Source organism: Agelaius tricolor, unplaced genomic scaffold, assembly GCF_023055355.1.
Source record: "Agelaius tricolor isolate 1412-34295 unplaced genomic scaffold, bAgeTri1.0.p SCAF_5, whole genome shotgun sequence".
In the NCBI taxonomy this organism is placed as follows: domain Eukaryota; kingdom Metazoa; phylum Chordata; class Aves; order Passeriformes; family Icteridae; genus Agelaius; species Agelaius tricolor.
In genome coordinates, this window is record NW_027269265.1 from 54090850 (window position 1) to 54106964 (window position 16115).

General features: G+C 57.4%; 3 protein-coding genes across 4 annotated transcripts; 2 read left to right on the top strand and 1 right to left on the bottom strand.

Annotated features, from left to right (window-relative positions):
- Positions 1-679: 679 nt before the first annotated feature.
- VWCE (von Willebrand factor C and EGF domains) lies at positions 680-6501 on the top strand. Its single transcript, XM_071428434.1, is given in 20 exon segments — positions 680-789; positions 1286-1380; positions 1454-1543; positions 1807-1935; positions 2021-2137; positions 2204-2320; positions 2710-2838; positions 2938-3245; positions 3324-3417; positions 3506-3588; positions 3783-3871; positions 3873-4077; positions 4177-4348; positions 4718-4803; positions 4974-5070; positions 5139-5221; positions 5372-5462; positions 5555-5637; positions 5743-5842; positions 5956-6501. Coding segments are annotated over 20 exon segments (2709 nt in total). The 3' UTR covers positions 6387-6501.
- A 338-nt stretch (positions 6502-6839) lies between these two features.
- LOC139590525 (pepsin A-like) lies at positions 6840-9734 on the bottom strand. The gene is made up of 9 exons (XM_071428217.1): positions 8838-9734; positions 8601-8745; positions 8300-8417; positions 8070-8188; positions 7788-7987; positions 7551-7667; positions 7340-7478; positions 7174-7266; positions 6840-7086 (listed from the first exon to the last, which is right to left on the bottom strand). Exons 1-9 carry the CDS (start codon positions 8891-8893, stop codon positions 6937-6939), a joined length of 1137 nt encoding a protein of 378 aa, XP_071284318.1. The 5' UTR covers positions 8894-9734; the 3' UTR covers positions 6840-6936.
- A 2709-nt stretch (positions 9735-12443) lies between these two features.
- On the top strand, positions 12444-15957 carry VPS37C (VPS37C subunit of ESCRT-I). 2 transcript variants are annotated; one of them, XM_071428218.1, is made up of 6 exons: positions 12444-12522; positions 12821-12937; positions 13527-13631; positions 13701-13872; positions 14101-14183; positions 14441-15957. In XM_071428218.1, the coding sequence occupies exons 3-6, from the start codon at positions 13539-13541 to the stop codon at positions 15155-15157; spliced, it is 1065 nt and encodes a 354-aa protein (XP_071284319.1). In that variant the 5' UTR covers positions 12444-12522; positions 12821-12937; positions 13527-13538; the 3' UTR covers positions 15158-15957. The 2 variants fall into 2 exon arrangements, with proteins under 2 accessions (XP_071284319.1, XP_071284321.1); XM_071428220.1 differs by having other exon boundaries at positions 13530-13631.
- The last annotated feature ends 158 nt before the right edge of the window (positions 15958-16115 follow it).

Genomic DNA, 16115 nt, shown 5'->3' on the forward strand with positions numbered 1-16115 from the left:
GATGATCCCAACCCTTGGGCAGGATTTTGTGGGGAGAAATCCATGCTGGATTGGGAATTTTGGAGGCAGCAGCACCTTTTGCTCCATGGGATCAATCATTTACCTGCCTCCAACCTTTGCTTCATTCCCTGCCCTGGGATGGGGGCACGGGGCTGGGGGGAATCTGGGGGTCACCAGAGTGGGGTGTCCCACAGCATCCCTCTCCCTCCTGGATGCATCCAACCGTCCCGGCTCCACTTGGCCCCTTTCTCCGCCGCGTGGGTCCCCGTGCAGGGCTGGGAAGGCGGCCCAGCGCCTCCAGGAGAAGGAGCAGGAGGAGGAGGGGTGGGGAGAGGCCATGCCGGATCTTTGCCAGATGTGGGAAAGGAGAGAAGGGGGGACGCCTTTCCCGCTGCTTCCCAAACCTGGGGGGGACCCCGTTCCCCGGCGCGCAGCCAGGGCAGGAATGGCCGGGATGGGTCCCACTCGCCCCAGTTGAACGGGACAACCCTGGGGTGACCCCAGGGCCCCGTGTGGGTTTGGGGGGGGGTGGGTGGGTGCCGCTGGCGACCCCCCCCGCTCTCGCCCCCCTCCAATCCCGCATTGTTCCCGGCTCGGCGGGAGGAGGAGGAGCAGGGCCAAGGGCCAGCGGGAAGGCAGGCGGGAAGGCGGGCGCCGGGACGTGCTGGAGCCGCCTGTCATGTTGGTGGAGCTGCTCTTCCAGGCTGCCTGTGTGTCCCTGTTCCTCTCCAGCGGCCAGGGCAGGGTGTATCCCGCGAGGAAGAAGCCGGCCAGCTTTGCCGTGGAGAGGTAGCTGGATTCCCCCCTTTTCCTTCTCCCTCTTCCAGCTACACCTGGGATGGGCAGCCTGCCGGGCTCGGTCTATCCCTGCCTCCCGCTGCAGGAGGGCTTGGCCGGAGGGGTCCCGGCCGGAGGGGCTGGCACCCCACTATTCCCTCCCTCTTCCCGGGTCCAGGGGAGCATGACACTGCTCCCCGCATCCCTGTGCTGCTCCCCTCATCCCTGTCCTTCTCTCGACATCCCTGTCTTGCTCCCCGTATCCCTGTCCAGCCGGGGGGCGCTTCTCCCGTCACCACGTGCTGGGATGTTCAGGATGGCTGGGAAGTGGTTGTCCCCTCTCTGTCCCACCTTATCCTACCTCTCTCTGATCCGTGCCATGCTCTGCTTCCCGGTACATGGGCACATCCTGACCGCTCCGGTTGTCCTCCTGTCCTCCCATTCCTGGGACCTTTGCTCTGTGCAGGGGGCTCAGGACAGGGTGGCCTCAGGCTCTGGTGTCCCACAGGCGCCGCGTGGGGCCCCACGTCTGCTTCCCAGGCTCCGGCAGCGGATGTTGTCCTGGCTGGATGCTGTCTCCGGGCAGCGGGAAGTGCACCCTGCGTGAGTATGGGGGTCTGGGGGGCTTGTGGGAGTCCTGTTCCCATTCCCAGAGCTCCTGTTCCCATTCCCACAGCGCTCTGCTCCTTCGGCTGCGGTGGTGGTTCCTGCATCGCTCCCAACCTTTGCATGTGCCCAGATGGAGAGCAGGGAATCACCTGCCCAGGTACTGACAGAAGTGGCTATGCTGGATGCCCTTCCCTCTCCACACCATGAATCCCAAGGGATAGAGATGGCCACAATACCATGGACACTGTGCCCAACCCTCTTCCCTCTCCATGCCACAAATCCCAGTAGATGGAGGACCGTGGCTCCTTGTCACGTCTCCCTGGCACTGTCCCCATCCCTGGGGGATCCATGGAGTGGGATGGGAAGCGGGTTGTCCTGGGGTGGCATGGGTATGCCGTGGACGCCATGTCCGTGTTCCAGAGCCACCGGGGACTTGCGGAGAGTACGGCTGTGACCTGTCCTGTAACCACGGCGGCTGCCAGGAGGTCGCCCGCGTGTGTCCCGTTGGCTTCTCCATGGCCGAGACGGCCAACGGTGTCCGCTGCACCGGTGAGTGGGAGTGGTGCATCCTGATGGGAGTGGGCATCCCCCTGGTGCCCACGCCCCAAATCTGACCGTTCCCCGTGTCCCCTAGACATCGATGAGTGCCAGAGCGCGGCCTGCGAGGGGACGTGTGTGAACACGGAGGGCGGCTTTGCCTGCGAGTGCGGGGCTGGCCGGGAGCTCTCTGCTGACCGCCGCAGCTGCCGGGGTGCGTGGGGTCCCAGGGGGGCGGCTGGGGCTCCCGAGGGATCCTGACCCTCATCCCAACCCCCAGACATGGATGAATGCCAGGCCACGCCATGCCAGCACCGCTGCGAGAACAGCGTGGGCAGCTACCGCTGCTCCTGCCGGCCCGGATACCACCTCCACGGGAATCGGCATTCCTGCGTGGGTGAGCACTGGGATGGGGCTCTTCCCATCACTCCCAGGGGATGGAGGTGGCCCTGAGATCCTGAACACTGCCACACCCCCTTCCCTCTCCATGCCATGAATCTCAAGCGTGGAGGTGGTCACTGAGCCCCTGCATGTATGCTTAACCCTTATCCCTCTCCATGCCATGAATCCCAAGGGATGCAGGTGGCCATGAGCCTGTGGGCACTGTGCCAGACCCCCTTTCCTCATCATGCCACAAATCCCAAGGGATGGAGGTGTCCATCAGTCCATAACCACGGTGCTGCCACCTCATCCTCATCCCTGCATGGGCCATCCTGGTGCTTCTGGCTCTTTCCTGGGCCACATCCCCGGGTGCAGTGCCTCCTGCCACATTCCCTTATCCCACAGATGTGGACGAGTGCCGGCGGCCTGGCATGCGCCGCTCCTGCCAGCACAGCTGCCACAACATTCCTGGCAGCTTCCGTTGCTCCTGCCGCCCTGGATACCGGCTCAGCGCGGACAGGGTGTCCTGCGAAGGTATCCGTGTCCTTCTCCTGGCTGGAGGAGCAGAGTGGGATGCTCCCATCTCCCTGCCAGCCCCAAGTGATGTCTCTGCCTTCCTGATTTCCTTTCTAGGGTACCCCAAATCTATCCTGGCCCCATCGCCCATCCTGCAATCCCTGCAGCATCCACCCACTCTTGTCCTGCTCCCTCCTGGCTCCCACCTGCTCCCGAGGGGCTCCCCCTCTCCCCACCTCCCTGTGGCAGCTCCTGGTACCCAATTCCCTCCCTCTTCCCCATCCCTGTCCCCTGAGCCATCCCCACGTGCCATGGGAGCCCCCGGCACCTCCATCCCACCATCCCATCACTGTTGGCACCGGGGAATCTCTTGGGAGCCCGGCAGTCGCTGGACAGAGCCAGGCTGCCAGAGCTGCACCTGCCAGGTGAGCATCCCATCCTGCCATCCCATCCTTCCCATGGCACCATCCCGACCTGGGATGAGCCACCACATGTCCTGGCAGGGGGGACAAGTCCTCTGTGACACCGTGAGCTGCTCCGTTCCCTGCTCCCACCCACTTCCCGCTCCAGCTGGGGGTTGCTGCCCCACCTGCACGGGTGAGTCCCGACCCCCTGATCCCCCCAGTTCCCAGGATGGCCCCCCTTGAATTCCCAGGGGGATGCCCCTGACCCCCATGGCTTGCAGGGTGCCTGCACGAGGGGGTGGCCAGGGCCGAGGGCGATGTCTTCTCCCCATCCAATGGGAATTGCACCATCTGCGTCTGCTTGGTGAGCTGGATTGGGATGGGAGAATCCCCCCTTATCCCTGGGAACCTCCCACCTCTGGAGACCCTTATCAGGACCCTCATCCTGCATCCTGGCTCAACCATGGATTGGGATGCTCTGGAGCTGATGACACCCTTTAGTCATCCCTCCATGGGGAATCAGGGTCCTCTTTCCCAGCCCCATGTTCCCCTCCACAGGCCGGGAATGTCTCCTGCCTGTCCCCGGAATGTCCCCCAGGATCCTGCCCCAGCCCCTCTCCGGCTGACTGCTGCTCCTGCAATCCAGGTGATCCCAGAACCCCTAGTCTGGGGGTGTGAGTACCCCCGGGCTGAGCTGGGGGCGAGGGAAGAGCCATGCTTGGCTCTCCAGCGCCACTCCTTCCCCTTTTCCCAGAAAAGTGCAATTTCCGGGGACGCACATACGCGCACGGAGCCCGGTTCAGCCTGGATGGGGATGACTGCACCACCTGTGTCTGCCAGGTGGGTCCTGGATGTCCCCAGGCATGAGGATCCCCAAAGCTGGGAGGTCCCCAGGGATGAGGATCCCCGGGGAAACTCCAGTGCTTCCCAGCACCAGCTGGGGGCATCCCAGCTTCACTGGGGGCTGATGGTAGGGACAGCAGGTGACCCATTCCCGTGTCCCCAGGGAGGAGAGGTGGAATGCTCCTTCACTCCCTGCCCCGTGCTGGATTGTCCCCAGCACCAGCGGCAGCTGGGTCCCGGGCAGTGCTGCTCCACCTGCCGGGACCCTCCAGCCCCTGCCGGTGAGTCGGGATGAGTGACACAGCTGGGAATGGACAGGGAGGGACAGGGAGAGAGGAATGAGGGGAAACGGGAGTGGCATGGCACGGGAAAAACAGCTGGGATAGAGGATGTGGGGGACACTTGGGGATGGGGAGAGTGAGATGTTGGGACATTTGGGGATGGGATGTGGGGAAGGGCAGGGTGGGATGAGGGGGGGACAGCTGGAGACAGAGAGGGTGGGATGTGGGGGACACAGGTGGGATGTGGGGATACTCAGGAAGGGTGTGAGATGGGGAAAATCTAGGAACAGGAAGGGTGGAATATAGGGAACCCCTGGGGACAGGAAGGGTAGGTTTTACAGGACAGCTGGGAACAGGGATCCTACCCAGGTTGCTTCCTGGATGACAATGGCGTGGAGTTTCCCGTTGGACAGATCTGGTCTCCGGGCGATCCCTGTGAGTTATGCATCTGCCAGGTGAATGAGAACCTGCTCTGCTTCATTCCCTCTTCCCTATCCCTGTCCCAGCGCACGGCTCCTGCTCCATTCCCGCCCTCAGGATGCCCGTGGCCTGTCAGGCCCCAAATCCCCCAAATCCGGCGGGTTTGGGAATCCCGAGGTGTCTGTCAGGGTGTTCCCGCCTGCAGGCAGACGGCTCCGTGAGCTGCCAGCGCACGGACTGTGTGGAGACGTGTCCTTATCCCATCCGCATTCCCGGGCAGTGCTGCCCCGACTGCTCCGCAGGTGAGGGCGCGCCCGGAATTCCGGGATTCTGAGCCGCCCGGGGACCGCCTGAGCCCCTCTCCCCGCAGGCTGCACCTACATGGGGAGGATCTTTTCCAACAATGAGACCTTCCCGTCGGCGCTGGATCCCTGCCTGAGCTGCATCTGCCTGGTGAGGGCTGGGCCGGGCATTCCCAGAGGATTTGCGGCTCCCGCCCCGTGGGCTGAAGCCCGGTTTTTGGCTCCGTTGCAGGGAAAAGCTCCGGGGGCGCTCCGGGGTTCCTAACGCCCGGCCCTCGGGGGTCTCTCCCGTCTCTCGCAGCTGGGCTCGGTGGCCTGCTCGCCTCTGGAATGTGCCATCGTGTGCTCCTACCCCTTCCACCCCGAGGGTCGGTGCTGCCCCGTCTGTGAGGGTACGAGCTTGGGCGGGTCCTCAAAATCCCACTGAACCCCCTAAAATCTCCCCGAGCCCCCCAAAACCCCCTCTGGACCTGGGTCCCTGCAGACTGCAACTACCAGGGCAGGAAGGTGGAGAACGGCCAGAGCTTCATTCCTGAGGGACAGCCCTGTACCCGCTGCACCTGCCAGGTTAGACCTCCCACCCATTCCCATGGGATGCCCGTGTCCATGGTGCCTGTGCCAGTGTCACTGGATCCCAGCAAGGGCTGGGCTGGCTGATCCCTGTTTTTCCAGCTTGGAGAGGTGAGCTGTGAGGAGAGGCCGTGCCCCCGCTCTTGCTCTGAGCCCCACACACTGCCCGTGGGCTGCTGCCCATCCTGCCCAGGTAATGGGATCCCTGGATCCAACCCCAGGCACTTGGATGTGCCCCCTCCGGACTGGGGGTCCTGGGAAAAAGGTGGGTGCTGACCATAATCCTCCCTCCATCAGCCACAGACATCCGGCTCCTGCTGCAGGGCAGTGATCTGTCCACATCCTCATCCCCATCTTCACCCCAGTCCTCGTCCTCACCCCCATTCTCATCCCAGTCCCCATCCTCACCCCCATCCTCATCCCAGTCCCCAGTCCCTGAAGATTCACCCCCTGGCACCCCTCAACACCGCCGCTACCGCCTGGCCCGGCTCCTACTTCCCACCACACCCCCCCTTGGCCCCTCTCCAGGGATTTGGGGTGCTGGGATGCCCCCTCCGACCACTCCAAGTCCCTCTGGATACCCCTTGGCACCCACTGTGCCCCCCGACCCCCTCTGTGAGGCCACAGCCCCCCCCAATCCCATGGGCAGCCCTGAGGTTCAGGGATCCCCCAGGAACGAGGATCCCTCTGCGGTGCCATCGGACAGCCCCAGGTTCCAGGTGCCAGGTGTGCCTGGAACGCCGTGAGGAGGAGAAGGAGGATGAAGGAAAGGAGGAAAAGGGGGTGTGCAGGACCAGCGGGCCTGGCCCTGGGGAGGGAGCAGCTGTCCCCCTGCCACCAATAAAGTCACTCTGGTATTTATTCCCTGTCCCCTCATCCCTGCACCCACCAGCACAGGGAGCCCTGGGGCTTGTCCTCTGGGAATTTTGGGATGAGTGGCTTTCCAGGATGATGAGGGCAGTGCTGGAGGTGTTTATCAGGTGTTTACCCTGAGTAGGGTTTGGGGACAGGAGGGACATGTCCTGCCCCAGGTTCCCCAGGCTGGGAGCTCCTCAGGGATCAGCAGAGCCACATCCAGGCTCCCATCCTTGGGGCACAGGGACATCCTTGGCGGGTGCAGCTGAGTGGCACCAGGGACACGCCACATTCCCAGGGATGTGTTGGCCTTCCTCAGAGAGACACGGCACAGGGGCGCTTCTCCACACCTTTATTGTCCTCGGCGGCGGCAGGAGGGCCGGGAAAGGGACAAGCTCTGCCAGCCACCGAGTTGGGGACACCTGGGATTCCCGTCCCAGCTCAGGGCAGCCGGGACAGCCCCACCTTGTTGTTGGCCCTGTCGAAGATGACGTAATACTCCCGGATAAAGACATCCCCCAGGATCCAGAGCTCACCCTCCTCCGTGGGCACATCCATGCCTTGCAATCCCAGGCTGCAGTACCCGTTACTCTGCTCCAAGGACATGGAAGGGGGTGGTCACCAGCTGTTGGATCCCTCCCTCTATCCCCACAAACCCATTCCCAGTGGGATGCTCACCCTTAACACGTAGGCTCTGGGCGGCACTGGGAATTCTTTGCCATTGATATGGAAGATGAGGCTGGGAAGGTTTCTGATGGCCTCACAGCTGATCTGGGGAGGACATGGCAGGTTAGTGGCCATTCCAGCTGGGATCAAATGTCCTAAGGAGCATCCTGAGCCTCACCTCACCACTGGAGCTGGCACCAAGGCGCATCATGAGGGTCCGGAGGGCACGGATAGGAATGGCCAACAGAGTGGTTCCTGTATCCACAATGGCCTGGCATCCCGAGGAACAGGCCACCGGAGTCCCGCTGATGGAGACACTGGAAGAGGGATGCAGAGTGAGCCTGGACTCCCCAAAACACCAGCTGGAGGGCAAGGAATACTGGGAATACCTCTCCATGGAGATCTGCCAGTAGGTTTCAGCAGAGAGAGGGATCCAGGAGATGCCTCTGGTGGTGTAGTAGGGATCGATGGCACCAAAGAGGACAAAGCTCCCACCTTCGTCGTCCCTGGAAAGGGGGATCCATCTGGGCTGGTTTCCAGCCCCCCAACACCTCCATTCCCATTGGGAAATGGGGCCAGTGTGAGGGAAAAGGGAGAAATCCTCAGCAGCTTTGGCTGGGATTTACCTGCTCAGGTAGACAGAGAAAAGATTCCTATCCACAAGGTTTTCCATCATCATGTTGTCGAAGACAGGGGTGGCTCCAGAGGAGGCAATGCTTGGGAATGCCAATCCCAGGATGCCATCAAAGGGAGTGTAGTAGAAGAAATCCCCTGGCTCTGTCTCAGCCAGCCCAAAAATCTGGTTGCGGACATTGATGCCGGCAACCTGGGAGAAAGGAGACAGGTGTGGATTGGGCAGGATCCCGTGGGATCCCATGGGATGAGGGGGCTGGAGCTCCTGGCCGTACGTCGACGGTGTCGTATCCCAGGACTCCAGTCATGCTTCCTGTGCCGTAGGCGATGAACAGGGTGTCATTGGTGCTGAGGAACGTGGAGGATTCCGCGGGATTGAAGCGGTTGTGGTTCCCTGTGGGGGTGGGAAGGATGGGGATTGCCTGGGATTTGTCCCTTGGGAAAGATGGGCAGAGCCATGCAGGACTCCCAAAGGACACGTTCCAGACTCATTCCAGACACCTACTGCAGGCTGGGCTGGAGCAGAAGACCGAGGGAACCCAGAGGTTGGAGGAGCCGGTGTCGAAGACCACGGTGAATTCCTGAGGTGGGGTCCCAATGGAGATGGTGCCAAAGTACTCATCCTGTTGGAATGGGATTGGGAAGGGGTTAAGGGGATGGGGAAAGGAGAATGGATAAGGGGCTAATGGAATAAGTTACAGGGATGGGGAAGGGGCTAGTGGAATGGATAACAGGCCAATGGGATGGGGAAGGAGCCAGTGTCCCCCTGTGCTCCCTGATCCTAGTTCCCAATCCCAGCCCCTCACATCCATGTAGTTCTCCAGGGGCTCCACAGCGATGCCCGGGAAATACTTGGCAGCCAAGTTGTAGGGATGCTGCTCCAGGTAACTCTCCAGCAATCCCTGCTCCCGCAGCCTCTGCCGCAGCGACTTCATCTTCCTCAGGGGCACCCTGTGGACAGGGACCGGGATGCATCACTGGGATGTGCCATTGGGATCACCCCGCATCCCACATCCCTCTTTTGGGGACCGCCTGGGGCTCACCTGGTCTCGAGGCCCTGGGCCAGGCCCACCAGGGCGAGGAGCAGGAGCAGCTTCATGGTGGGAGCTCACGGAAAATGTGCCTCCGATCCCGGCCCCGCTCCTTATATCCTGGCTCCGGTGTTTGGCCGGAGGCCCCGATAAGAAAGGCAAACTGCTCCTGGGATGGTTATCAAAATGTCCTTAAGGGGGGTGGGAATGTCAAGCCAGGGGATCCCCGTATTCCTGGGGGGATTCAGGCCACTAGTATGTTGGGATGGGCAGGAAGCACTCCCAGTTATTCTGTGGGAGCTGGTGGGAATGCAGGGTTGTTTGTACCCTGAACACTCTAATTCCTTGCTGGAGGGTTTGAGCCAGACGCTTCCAGGAATGGGGCAGGCATAGCTTCCGTGGGAATTCCATTCCCAGGAATGACTCACCACCCTCTCAAGGAAGAATTTCTTCCCAATATCCCATCTAAACCTGTCCTCTGCTATTAGGAAGCCATTCCCCCTTGTCCTGTCACTCCAGGTCCTTTTACAAAGTCCCTCTCCAGCCCTCCTGGAAGTCCTTAAAGTACTGGAAGAGGGTCCAAGGTCTCTCCAGGTCCTTCTCCTCTTGCCAAGGCTCCATGAAGGATTTTCAGGCTGCCAGGTCCAGATTTTCCATTCTGGGAATCAGCCAAGGCTTTCTCATTTCCAGACCCCTACAACACATCCCATCCTCCTTTTTTTTCCCTCAGTGATAATCTAGTGCTCCATCCCTTTTCTCCCAACATTCCCCATCCAGGTTCTTCTTCATTTCACTCCCCCAGTGCAACCTAGCGTCATGCCCTCAGATTCTTCTATCATTCTGAGCTGGGATGGGGCTGATTCCAAGGGAGGAATGCCAGCTCCAGCCTGGGGAGCCTTTGATCTCCTCCAGGACAAGGTGACCGTTCAGGAGCCATGGATCCAGCACATGGTGACGTGACCGAAGCCAAGTTGCCCAATCCCGCTCCTGTGACCTTCATCCAGAGCTTGGCTTTCCCCCAGCTCGTCCCAGTTTTCCCCCAGTTCAGGGACTTTGGATGTGGGAATGGAGTGACAGGAGAACGGGAATGGCCCCAAACTGGAAAACAGGATATTGGGAAGAACCTCTTACCTGTGAGGCTGGTGAGGCCCTGGAATGGATTTCCCAGAGAAACTGTGGCTGCCCCATCCCTGGAAGTGTCCAAATCTAGGTTGGAGAAACCAACCTGGAATGTGTCCCTGTAGATTTTGGAGTTACCAAGTTTTCCTACTTTTTTGGCCAGAATAGTAGAGAAAACAAAAATATCAACCTTTCCCAGAGCTATTTATCCATTGAATTCCCAGAATGGACATCCTTAGGGATCAGGATTCCTGTTTTCTCAATGGGAAAAAAACCCCACATTTGCCCAATTATGGGAAGTTCTAGGACAAGCTTATTGTGCTGCTGGTAAATCCCACCCAAGCAGAACAATGGATCCAACAGGGATGGATTTTTGGATGGATGATATCCACAGAAGGAAGAAGCTGTGGAACTCAGGACTGGAGAAAAAAATGGGAATTGCTATTTAGCACTAATTAAATCCAGACTAAAATCTGGGAGGATGGAAAAATAACCCCTTTAGGGCCTGAAATGGCTTCCTGCGAGAGAAATCCTGGATTTTCCCAACCTTGGTGGGGAAATGGAGGGCATGAGATGCTGGATCCTGGAATAATCCATCGCGGTGCTTGGGAGCTCTGTGGATGGGAGCAGGCGGCCTCCCTGCCACAGCTTTCCTTGGCACCAGAGGGCACCACAGCATGCCGAGATCCTAAAAACCCCCAGCTGGAAAGATGGATCTGGAAGCTTTCCCTCCCGGTTGATGCAGCCGGGGCTGGGTGAGGATACCCGGGCAATAAAACCCTCCCAGAATTTAGGCTTTTACCCGGACAATTCAGATTTTTAATGTAATTTTTGATGTGGAAACACCCCTTGGGATGAATTTAACGTTCATGGGAATCACCCTCTGGAACAAACGGGGATTTTCAGGCTTTTGGGACATCAAAACTCGTTCTGACAAAACTTCCTTAATTTTATCTCTGCAGCCTCCCAAAAAATTCCCCTTATGGAGACAGAGCTTTTCTTGGAAATGGATTCATGAAGTCAACTTTTCCAGGCCCTGTTCCCAGTTTTTCTTGTCCCTTCCCTCAAGGCTTTTATCACACGGGTGCTTTATCGGAGCTGTCAGATGAAAGGAGGGAAATCTGACGCTCCTGAGGTGTCAAATTTCCAGGATTGGATTAAAAATATTTGATTAACTTATCAAGGAAGCCCAGGGATGTTGGCTGATCCTTGTGGGAATGGAATTTGGCAGAACAGGACCTCAGGGCCTCAGGGTTATTTTCTGACTTCAGGTCACCTTTTCCTACCTGCTGTGGGTGATTTTGGCTGGGATTAAGATATCATCCAAGGGAAAAAAACATGTGGAACCATCTTTTGTGGAAATTAAGGATATTAATAAGTAGCTACTGGAAATATCCTTCCAAACCCACCTGTTTATCCCAGATTTATTTCTGGATAACACTTTCAAATGGGTATTTTTCCATTTCTTCTGTGCAAATCCAAACACAATTTTCCCCTCTCCTCAAACCTTATGTTTTAATATAAAATGTTAATTAAGCATTTTCCAGCTTTTCCAGGTCTGTGGAAACTTCCAAAAGAAGCCTGGAAAATGTTTTTTCCCTTTGGCAAGTCAAGTCCCTTTTCTTTCCCATAGCACTGGGGGTTTGACCCAGTTATCAGCCACACTGGGAACAAATTGTCCTTGACTTACCCAGAATTATTTGGGATCATATGACTCCCATTTGTTCCACAACAACTCTCAGGTGATGGGGTCAGAGGTGCCTTTCCCAGATCCCAGCACTTCTGGAACAGCTGGGTGACCTTGCCCAGACTTCCAAAGTCTCCCCAAGGAGCAGAAATCATGGAGCTCTTCCCCTGCCTCATCCTTGCTTGGGTTTTGGGAATGTGGAGTTACAGGTGGAAAAGTGGAGCATTTTCCAAGCATATTTTGGAAAATTTGGGTTTGTGGAGAGGATGATGGGACTGGAGCTTTCTCAGGAATATTCCTGTGTCATGTGAGGAGGAGCTAACCAGGTATTCCAGAGGAATTTGCTTTGATCCAGCTGGAAGAACCCGAAATTTTATAAATTTTTGGGATATTGCCGAGGTCTGTATGTGCTTCTTAAACCACTTCCAACCTGGCCTCGGACACTTCCAGGTATGAAGCAACTGCAGCTTCTCTGGGCATCTCGCTTTGCAACCCTCACAGGGAAGGAAATATTCCCGATCACCAACTTAAACCCGCCCTGTGGCCATGCGAAGCCTTTCCCCTTTCCTTATCGCTCCACGCCCTTCTCTAAAACCTCTCTCCAGCTCTCCCTGAACCCCTTACACCCCGGAAACACGAAGGATATAATTCCTAGAGCAGCTACAGCTCAGGGAGAGCCCCGCGGGTAGCCAAAGAGCGATTATTGATTAAAAAATGCCATTAAATTGATCCGTGCTCCTGCCCCCCCCAACATGGCGGCGCTGGGAGGAACCACCCCCCTCACGGCCGGGGGGGGGGCACACCTCCCGCCCCTCCGCGTGGCTCCGCCCACTTCCGGTTTGCTCCGGAAGCCGGAAGCGGCGGCGGCCGGAGGGTCGCGGTGGGGCTTTGGTGAGTCCGGGAGAGGGCCGGGAATGGAAATAACGGCGGGATAACGGGGATAATGGCGCTGCTCCCGCCACGGAGTTCGCTGCAGCCCCGCAAGTGGGCAGCCCTTTGCGTCCAGTTTCCTAAGCGCCTGTGGATGCTTCCCAGACCCCACCCCACGCTTTCCCACTCCCTCCGTTCCCTCTTCTCCTTCCTAAACTCCATGAAAGTTCGCTAATACGCCCCTGAAAAACCGAAATCAGGTGATTTCTGCCTTACACCCGCAGCGCGGGATTTAATTCCCAGTTTTTCCCTCGGATAGGTTCGTCTGGATCGTGGGTTTGGCAACCCAGAGCCTCAGCGTGGCTCTTGCGGCATTTCCGGTGTAATATCCTTGGGATGAGAGATAGAAGAACTTGGAGTGAATAGGACAGCGCAGGTGTGTTGTGTTTCGTTGGTTTTTAGGACATTCCCACATTATTCCATCCCACCTCTTGAATTTACACCACACATGGGATACTTAGTTAAACATATCAGACAGCTGGGAATGCTTGGGGTAAATCATGGATATGATGCAGGACGTCCATAATTTCCCTGATCTTTTTGTTAATTTCACTGAATTCTATGGCAGGAAGGTGGAATGAGATGGTCCCTGAGGTCCTTCCCAGCCCTGTGGGCATGGTGGGATATGGTCAGATCTCAATTTCCTTGGTGAGATGGGATGGAGACTGAAATGAGGTGGATTCTGGAGTGGGATGGAGACATCCAGCTGGAATTTGCAAGTTGGGGCTGTGGGTGGATTTTTCCTTGACAAAACACCCTGGGACATGCAAAATTCCCTCCAGATAAGCTCAGGAAAGGGGGAAAAGTCTTTTCCCAAGCAGGAGTTCGTGGGAATGCTGTTTCTCCCTCTCAGTTAACAGAACCCAGTGCAGCTGCTCCAGGGGCTTTAACCACCCTGGATTTCAGCTGGAAACCTATTCCCAGTTGAATTTGGGAATTGATTTGCCTCTTTTTCCATGTTCCAGCAGTCTGGGAGGATGGATACGCTGAGGAACCGGACAGTGGAGGAGCTGCGGGAGCTGCAGGAGGATTCCCAGGAGATCGAGCGCTTGGCTTTGGAATCCCAGGAGGTTTGTGCCAGGAGGTGGCCCTGGGGTGTCTTTGTCCCCTTCCTGTGCTCACCAATCCAAATTCCATAGGTCCAGGAGCTCCAGCTGGAAAGGGAGATGGCCCTGGCTGCCAACCGGAGCTTGGCCGAGCAGAACCTGAAATTCCAGGCGCCACTGGAGATGGGGCGCAGTGACCTCTCCAAGAAATACCAGGAGCTGCAGGAGCTGGCTGGGAGGTGCAGGGAGCAGAAGGAAAAGCTGGGTGAGCACTGGCATCTTTGCCCAGGAAGGATTCTGCTTCCTGGAAAACTGATATCCCTCTTTTTTCCAGCAGCTGGAGAGATCGAGGATGTTATTCCTCTCGGGTTTCCCTCCTTCCATCAGCAGTTCCCAAGCCCTTTCCTGTGGGTTCTTTGCTGGTTTTTCCCTGGTTTCTGTTTTGTGATAGTGATTTTTCCTTGGTTTTTCTTTCCCCCCTTGTTTCTCACAGAGAAATTCTCGGCAGCGCTGCAGCCTCAGACGTTGCTGGATCTCCTCCAGGTGGAAAGCCAGAAGATTGAAGAGGAGTCTGAGGTGAGTTTAGGCCTTAAATCCATTGGAAATTCCAGTGATTCATCCTCAGAAGACTTACAATTAAACCCAGTCCCTAAAGTAATGGATTATCTTTGGAGTCTGCTGGGTTTTCTTCAAAGAACTGGATCCATCCTTGTTTGTGTGTGGGATGTGGCTGGGAGAGACCTAAATCAGGATTTTAGGGAAGAGGAGCAGAGGGATGCATGTCTGGAGTGGAGGGATGCAGGAATGAGCCCGAGGCTGTTCCTCTCTTGCAGAAAATGGCTGAGAAATTCCTGGAGGGGGAAGTGCCCCTGGAGACATTCCTGGAGCAGTTTTCGGGGATGAGGAAGTTGTCCCACCTGCGCCGGGTCCGAGTGGAAAAGCTGCAGGAGATCGTGAGGAAGTCAGAGGGATCCCAGGAGCGCACCAGGGACTCTCAGCCTCCTCTTCCTCCTCCTCCTCACATTCCCGCAGATCCACCAAAACCCTTCCCATCAGGATCTCCGGCCTTCCCTCTGCCGTACAGCCCGGCTCCGACCCTCCCTCCTGGCCCCACTGCCCATGGAGCGCTTCCTCCTGCCCCTTTCCCAGGATCCCCAGTCGCCGTGGGACACGTGGCTTCCTCCCAGCCCAGCTCCCAGACCTCCTTTCCCTACCCTCTTGCTCCAGCTCCCGGATATCCAACGGCTTCCGCTGCTGACTCTGCACCAGGGTATCCCAAATCCACCTCGGGAGGCTTTTCCTGGTCTCCATCCCGGGGCCCACCACAGCCCTTGCCCTATCCTGCTCCCCAACCCTCTCCTCCCCCTGCCAGACCAGGATACTCTCCCTACATCCCACCTGGACCAGGGAGACCGCAGTGTCCATACCCCACTCAGCCCCCTCTCCCGAATTTCCCGATCCCAACACAGGCTCCCTATCCCGGGCCTCCCCCACCCTTTGGATACCCCCCACCTCCAAACCCTCAGCGTCCTACCTGGCCTGGATACTAATCCAGGACTTCTGAGGAGCATCCTGTGCTGATTCCTCCTTCTTTTGGGGACTGAGGAAGAGGAGGGATTCCAGAGTGTTGCTCCTGGATCCGTCGGTGCAAAGGAATTACATGGGATAAGTAACGGCTCCGGAGGTCGGAGCGAGAGGCAGAGCCAGACCAGCAGAAATCCGAAGAGGAGAAACCTCCAGGGAAACCTTGGAGCACCTTCCAGTGCCTAGAGGGGCTCCAAAAGAACTGGACAAGGACTTGGACAAATACTTGGAGTGATGGGATAACGGGGAATGGTTTCACCCTGTCAAAGGGTGGGTTTAGGTGGGATTTTGGGAAGAAATTCTTCCCTGTGATGGTGATGAGACCCTGGAATAGATTTCCTAGGGAAGTCATAGCAGCTCCATCCCTGGAAATATCTGAGGCCGGGTTGGACAGGGCTTGGAGCAAGTGGAAAGGGATTGGAAGTGGCTGATCCCTAAGATCCCTTTTCACCCAAACCATTCCAGGGCTGTCAGTGGGAGTTGGTGATTCCCACCTGGGCCTGGGCAGCCTCCAGTATTCCCGACCTCCCGTGTGGTTTTTCGGGCTCCTCACATCTCCCTTCTCAGGAAACACTTGGAAACGGAGGGAATGACAAACGATGGAAACGGGATTTGCTTTGCTCAGCACTTTATCCTTCAAATCCTGCCTGTATCCCTTTAAGTTATTTATAAGGAATGGTTACTAATGGACTAGGATGAGGGATTGATGGAAGCAATTCCATCCCTGGGATTAATTAGAGTAATAAAAGTGGATGAATTAATTGCACTCTGGAGTCGTGGCCCTGGTTACTTTGGGAAACAACAGAACATCCGGATAAGAATTGATCCCTTTATCCCTTCCTGGCATCCAACTTCCTTTGGATCCCATCGCTAAAATCTTTCATGCCCTCCCAGAACCATCTTCAAGCCTGCTGCAATTCCTGC

Bases quoted from the DNA above. Each gene is read 5' to 3' on its own strand.
- LOC139590525 (XM_071428217.1), bottom strand. From the start codon at position 8,893: ATGAAGCTGCTCCTGCTCCTCGCCCTGGTGGGCCTGGCCCAGGGCCTC. The intron at 8,418-8,600 runs GTGAGGGGCTGG...CCATTCCAACAG, and splicing joins CCCTGGAGAACTACATGGAT to GATGAGTACTTTGGCACCAT. The intron at 7,668-7,787 runs GTAAATCCCAGC...CCCCCTTTCCAG, and splicing joins TTCTCTGTCTACCTGAGCAG to GGACGACGAAGGTGGGAGCT.
- VPS37C (XM_071428218.1), top strand. From the start codon at position 13,539: ATGGATACGCTGAGGAACCGGACAGTGGAGGAGCTGCGGGAGCTGCAG. The intron at 13,632-13,700 runs GTTTGTGCCAGG...CAAATTCCATAG, and splicing joins TGGCTTTGGAATCCCAGGAG to GTCCAGGAGCTCCAGCTGGA. The intron at 13,873-14,100 runs GTGAGCACTGGC...TGTTTCTCACAG, and splicing joins GGAGCAGAAGGAAAAGCTGG to AGAAATTCTCGGCAGCGCTG.